The sequence below is a fragment of the Carex rostrata genome, chromosome 7 (genome assembly GCF_964058835.1).
Source record: "Carex rostrata chromosome 7, lpCarRost1.2, whole genome shotgun sequence".
Classification (NCBI taxonomy): Eukaryota; Viridiplantae; Streptophyta; class Magnoliopsida; order Poales; family Cyperaceae; genus Carex; species Carex rostrata.
Genome location: NC_135924.1, coordinates 2,099,287 through 2,106,914, shown reverse-complemented (window position 1 = coordinate 2,106,914; position 7,628 = coordinate 2,099,287). Strand labels below are relative to the sequence as shown.

General features: G+C 29.7%; 1 protein-coding gene across 1 annotated transcript; it reads right to left on the bottom strand.

Moving 5' to 3' along the window:
- Positions 1-1,512: 1,512 nt before the first annotated feature.
- LOC144557239 (F-box/LRR-repeat protein 13-like) lies at positions 1,513-2,667 on the bottom strand. The gene has a single exon (XM_078305784.1). It carries the CDS (start codon positions 2,628-2,630, stop codon positions 1,629-1,631), a length of 1,002 nt encoding a protein of 333 aa, XP_078161910.1. The 5' UTR covers positions 2,631-2,667; the 3' UTR covers positions 1,513-1,628.
- Between the last annotated feature and the right edge of the window lie 4,961 nt (positions 2,668-7,628).

Sequence of the window (7,628 nt, the reverse complement as noted above, 5' to 3'; positions counted from 1 at the left end):
TTAAATAAAATTCAGAAGAAGCTTAGCGGAACGTCGTATAGAAGATAACTTCAAATGCAGTGTGGTCCGAATAAAAACAATTAATTGTATAAATTGGAGCAAACAAGTTGTCGGGGGTGTAGCTGGGGAGGAAAAAGGAGATATGAGATAAAAATTATTTTTTTCCTTAAATAACATTCTTATTTAATAAGACGAATATTAGAGAGATAAAGAGTTGAAGGGTAAAACAGATATTTAGAGATAAAATTTTCTCCGAGCCCTCAATATTGTAATAATTGACCTCAAAATAGCACTCCTCTTATTCACCATTTAATCTCATATTCTTATCTGGATTCAATGTATCTGATCTGAAAAAATTAATACAAAAGATTTGTTTGAAGAGTCATTGTATATTACCAATAAAAGTTATTAGAAAAAATCTCATTTAATATTAGACACAGAGGATTAAATATTCACTGAATTTAACCAACCACATATGATACAATTATATTGTTTTTATTTTTCGGTTCAGAATACAGATCAGATATTAGACGGATACAGATGAATATGATATTTATTAAAAAATATTAATATTATTAAAAAATAAAGTTCATAATATTTATTATAATATAATAATGAATAACATAATTTTTTTTTCATGTATATATTAAACTATACGTTATATATTTACTATCCGGATACAGACAATTAAAACTTAAATCCATATTCATATATGTATCCCTATGTATAGATATTCGGATATCAGATATCTGTATCTAATTAATTTCCAATACGGATCTAACTCGGATTTTATGTGCTTTGTTGTCACCCCTAATTGTCATTCAACTAATTTTCAAGATAAATATGAGAAATAAGATCTTTTGTGTTTAGATATTTAAGGACCACATCACAGACGATATTTTTATAGCTACTAGATGAAAAACACTGATTATTAATTTAATTATAATAATTATTGTATAATATGTAGGTTAACCATTTTTCCATTAATACACACCTTTCTGTAAGCTGTCCATTGAAAATTTGAAATGGAAGTAATGCTCTAATAATGCTTGGTCGGTGTGCATAGTTTATATTATTTAATATTCATGTATTATATATAGCCCGTCGACAGAAACACTTTCATTCAATCCATGGGATTTGATTAACAAGCAGTATGATTTTTAATAGACCTAATTATATATAATATAACGATCAATCATAAAATGAAATGGAGATAGAAAACAGTTTGCTTTTCTAATGGAGGTAGTCCCCTTTGCCATAAACCATGTAACAGTATCATTTATTTATGACAAAATTTTATTTTGCTGATAATATACAAGGCATTTTAATCCTTTTGTTCAATACCACAATTCATATACTTATCTTACTACTATCAAAACACTAATAATTTAAAGTAATTTAGTATCTACTTCATTCTAACCGTATTTTATTTGTCAAAAAGTTGCATAAATGAAATATTGGACAATGTAGTTGGAAGAGAATCATTTTTAAATTTTAAAGGGAACATCCATCTTACAATGTAGTTGAAAGAGTTATCGACAATGGGGAACATGCATTTATGTAACTAGCTAGTATAGAAAAGGAATTGAAGAAGCAACAAACAATATATTCAATTGGGAAATCTGGTTTTATTTATTATGCAAGCAATGTTTTTGAGTAACACAAACATTATTACGTCCATGCCAAATAATGCCAATAAGAAAATGAATTTGAGTGTTGGTTTCATAGAGATGAGAAAATGTGTGTTTTACCTTAAAATAAGGATCTAAATAGAACTTCAAACTTGTAGCATTTGAGAGACCACTAAGAAGCTGTGCATCCGAAAGATCATTAACATCCACTTTCTCATCATTCCCATTTAAGCCGATTTTAGCATATACTAGAGAGGTCAATTTCTCCAACGAAATAATTCTGATGCTGTTCTCATTAGAACAGATGAACAAAGTAATAAGACTAGGGCAACAAATTCGCATGTGCTGATATTGACAGCAAGAGTGAAAAATCAACTTGTTCAACACGTTAGAGGAAATGTCAGATATAAACAAATCACAGCATACTAGCGTGAGGCTTTTGAGAAAGGGGCAGCCCAAGAAAAGCTTTTGTGCAAAATCATCATCAAGACTTAAGTGGCCTAGCCCCAAAGTTTGGAGAGAAGGAAGAGCTATTGATTTGGGTCTAATAATAGTTTTCACAGGAACTGATTGGACAGACAACAAGAGGTCTTCTAGGCTTTCACATGAGAACACCGAATCGAGAAAAATCAACGGAGCATCTAGACTAGTTAATGAAATGCTGACAACGATAATCCGAGGCATTAGAAATGCTGCACGATCAAGCCATTCCATTGAAGGCCCATGAGAGGTATCCTCAAATCGCCCATTATATATAACTTTTTCCAAGCAAGATTGCCCTCTATTTTCAAACACACTATCTACAAACCGGCCAAACCGATCAAAATCATTGTGAAAATCACCAAGTTGGAAGTTCAAGACCAGCACAGAAGCCCAAGTGTTTCTCCATCTTTTGGAAAGGATGCATGTTTGCACAACCTCTTTTGCGGTAAGACGGGAAAGGATATGGTTCAAAACATCATTAGGTAGTCTACTAATCCAGTCAACCATGTCTTTCATGGTTCAATGTTCAAAGAAACCTTGCATGAAGTCCTGTGTTAACATACACACACAAAAAAAAAAGATATGTTGTTACTGACACCATTGTTTGTTTGTTTGTAATAAGTTAATAACTAATGAAGTTTCAGTCAAACTTTGTCTAGCACCAAAAACTTTTTTTTGTCCTAATATACATACAAAACCACATATATAATATTAAAAGAGAAATCTTTAGAGAACTAGTAAAAAATCTTGATGCTCAGACCAAGGAAGGGTACTTAATACTGGTACAACAGAACCTCCATCAGGTACACTGTGATGTCCTAAAACTGGAGGCCAGGAAACGGGTTTGATCTTGGAAAGGGTTAATTAATACCAAGAGTGCAAATGTTCTTATGGAAGAGGAAGACCATACATGGAGGGGTGTCCACAATGGCAGGTTTAAATTGGAGGATACAATCGATTGATCCAACATGTACTAGGTGTGGCCAAGAAAACAAATTTGTAAACCATGTAATCTTTTTTTGCCCATTAACCCAAGCTACTTGGTATGCCTCACCCATGGCTTTACTGAACACAATCAAGATGTATAGGTTGGCAAAAGAAAATAGGGAAACAACAAAGGCCAACCGTTCTGTGCATTTAAGAGCATCATACACGACCGATGATTTGTACCTTAATTTATTTGTTTAAAGCCTCTTTGATTCTATTTTTTTTGTGCTCTGAATTTGATTCTAATAAATAAAAATAATCTTCTAGATCGATTGGAGTTAATTAACCTTTGAACAAATATTATTTAGTATTGTCGATTTAGTTATTAATACATATTAAATAAGGTATAAATATTTATTATATTTTATATTAATAATTTCATACATTATTCAGTGTCATATGACAAAAAATTTGATATTATATATTAGGTACAAATACTTAACAAATTAATTATTTATATTTGAATGACGATTTACAAATACTTACAATACTTAATATAAATATTTTCAAACGTCATCTAGTGTCATATGAAAAACAAAATTAAAGTTTGATAAAATATGTTAGGTACAACCACTTAATACATGAATTATTCACTTGCATGACGAGGTATAAATATTTATACTATTTGATATTAATATCTAGTATCATATGAAAAATAATAATTAAAATTTGATAAAATATGTTAGATACAAACACTTGTCACATATTTTGAAAATAAAAAATGGAATGTTTCGAATTTTGAAATATTGAAAATTTGGAGTTAAATTTTTTTAACTTGTGAATGTCACACATGTTGTTTTGAATTTTGGATAAATATATATATATATATATATATATATATATATATATATATATATATATCAATTTCACGTTTCAATTTAGAGAAATATGAAATTAATTAAAAAATACATAATTTAGATTTAACAGAGCAGTTTTTGATCACGCAGCACACGTACTATAGAATATTAAAACAATGCATATGGTTGCTGCATGAAGCTAAAACTATTCTGTTACAAAATTACCGAAAAAAACCTCACAACATCACATGCATTCGGTACCCAACTTTTTTAGGGGCCTTTCTTGTAACTTTTCCATAAAAAATTATTGTGATTAAGTTGCTCATAAAATCCACATGTAAAAGAGCACAATCTGCAAATTAAATAGAAAACTTAAGAATGAAGGTAGACAGTACATATACATATATATATACACAACAATAATTGAGAGAAAATTAATAGAAAACTAAGCAACACCAGAATCCACTGAACAAAGCTATATTAAATCACAACACCAGAATCTTCATAATGTTTTTTACTCCCTTTTTTCACCTTACTGCTACTTGCTCTTTTCCATCTCTGTTGCTTCTCTGGTTGTTGCATTCCTGCATAGTTCATTTCACCATCAAAAACCTTACTGCAAGACCTTAACATAAAATTTGACAAACCAATTAAAACATAAAAAAAAAAAAAATATGGATCGATAAACAAAATAAATAATCAGAATTCAAGGGAATTCTGATTGTTATGGCCTATAGAGGTCTGGCCACTACACATCATCCAATAAAAGATGTTCTCACCTTCTATAACTGGATGCTTTCTCATAGAATCCTTATCTTCAATATCTGGAGCTTTAAGATCTACAATTGTTTGCAATTATTTAATTAAGATGAGTTCTAATCAGATAAAAATTAAAATAATTATCAAGAACAGAATTGAAATCAGTTATATCGAGGGGTTGAAGTTCAAGTCTTGGAAAAAGTTTTACTTCAGAGTTCAAACGACGGATCCAGAAAATCAACTTCATTAAGTATATAACCAATATAGTTTACCAAAGTAATTATTGTTGAAATTTGCACTCAAACTGGTGGATGTATCAGATTCAGTGGGGAATTTAATTACCAGTATTACTTTATACAATAAACAATGTCTCACCTTTTGCAAATTGGTCCTCTTTCTCAGAATTTATATTTTCAACAGATGGCGCCTTTAAACCTATAATAAATGTGATAATCATTTTAAAACAAGCTCTCTAGTACTATTGACTTCACATATGTTGTTATATGTGCCATTATATCCTCTCATGCATCTTATTAAATTTGAATATTTTGAACTATATATAAGATCTGATCATACAATTTGGATCAAATAATAGCATAATGATTTATTCTTAATAATCACAGCACAGTAGGAGTTCCTTGTACTATATATATATCGGCAAGTTACTTGACCAGTAAAGAATCTAAAGAATTAATCCAATATAATGTTATCAGGAAACTCACCTTGGAAACCTTGCTTTTGTACATTAAATGCTGGAATTTGATCATCTGCAATTGAAACTAATAGAGGGTTATCAAGATCTAAGTTAGCAAGAATGAATGCAACATCTTCACTGTTAAGAAGCAAAATATCATCATGTCCTGCATTCAGAAGAAACGTAATATCGTCAGCATCTGCATTGGTAAGAAATAAAGGATCATCAAGATAGAGAGGATTGTTAATTTTAATTACCAGCAAAAGGTTGAGGATCATGACGATTTTCATCAGCATGAAATGGCGCGTCATCGAGATTTGTGCTGGCAATAAATGGTGGATTATTAGCAGAGATGTTTGGCTGACACAAGCGGTCGTCTTGCCCGGCATTGCTAATTGGATTCAGTGGAACTTGTGCTAAGCGCATCAATTCAAAAACAATTTTCAGGTCATTAAGCAGAGATGGTACAGATGCCAACACTAAACTAAGAAAAGCAAGCGACTGAAGGTAGCATTGAAGCATCTTCACCTACATTCATAAATCAAAATTAAAAAAAGAAAAAAACGATTGACTATAGAAATTGAATTATCAAGCTCAATGTTCAACAGCTTTATTATATATATGTACCTGCTCCAAGCATTTACATCTATGCATTCTTTCCTCATATCTTGCTTTTCTCTTCTTATCTCCTTCTGTGACCTTGTCTGGTTTCTCTTTCATTCTGTTAATGCACAGACAAACAAAACAAGGTTTTTTTTCTGATTTCATTTTCTGTTAACCGAAACAGTTATCAATTATAATCCATAAAATACAATCTTTTATGATCACATGAACATTCAGATAATGCGTACAAATTTGGAATTCGTTATTTTTCGTTTCGTAAACAATATTTGCGGTATACCTGAGAAAATTTGTTCATAGTCTAATTTGAAATTTACAACATGCAATCTCATGGTTTAGTTTATGCTATGTCAAACCAAGTGAACAGCAACTTGTTAATCATAACTGGGGTTACAAAATTCCATTTAAAAGAAAGTTTAAGAAAAGGTAAAAAAAGAGACCAAGAGAAAGACCATACCTTAAAAGGTAATATAAGTATATATGCAATAAAGTATAGCATTATTAGAGAATGGAATTTTACCTTTTAGGGATGATAGCATGTAATTCTTACATTTCAATCATTCTCTACCTTTTATAATATGTATGCTTGGTTGTGTTATTTTCCTTGTATATATCAATGGAGGATTTATATAGGGTTTCATTCAACATCTAATCTCATATTCTTATCTGAATTCAATGTATCTGATCTGAAAAATTTAACACAAAAGATTTGCTTGAAGAGTCATTGTATATTACCAATAAAAATTATTAAAAAAAAAAAATTCAATGTATCTTATCTGAAAATGATCCATGCAAGAACTAACTTAAATATACATATAATGGTTTAGAAGTTAGAACCTTTATAATAAAATTTTGAGAATCTTCACAGATATATTTCGAAATTAAATTTTCAAAAAGTAGAAAAAAATATTTAGGTATGTTGTCAGCGAATACCATCAAACATATACCATTGGAAATTTAATTCGTATGATGAATGGTAAAACTTATATGGAATTATTATGTCTAGCATACAAGAGGAGGGTTAAAATGTTTCATGTCTCATTCGTATCTCTTATTTTTATTTTCGTTTTCAGAATTTAAATAGCTGATTTGAACTGCTTAACACAATTTTCATATTATAATTTGCTTGAAGATCAAATTTTATATTTTTTTTGGAAATTCTTTTACTATTTTTTCATATAGACACAAAATCACTGTTTTTCAAAAATTATGGACCATCCGAAAACAATGATTTTGTACCTATCTACAAAATAGTAAAATATTTTCAAAAATGTATAAAATTTGGTCTCCAAACACATTTTGATATAGAGATTATGTTGAACAGTTGAGATAGTATATCTATTATACATTGAGAAACAAATTATATCCAACAACTACCAAAATAGATAAGGACCAGTTCAAAATACTAAAATGAAGTGGTTATTTTAATTTTAATTTAATTTAAATAATCCACCAATTTTTAATTTCTTGTCCATTTCATACAACCTATTTGGTACAACTTACAAGGCATTGCTTTGGAAATAAAGTACACTACAGTTATTATAGATAATTTTTTTTCTTTTATTGTATTTTGATAAACGCCTGGAGAAAATCTCCCAACAATTGTTCTAACACTAACACGAATATTGATGCATCTTGCACAATTTTGTGGCCTGA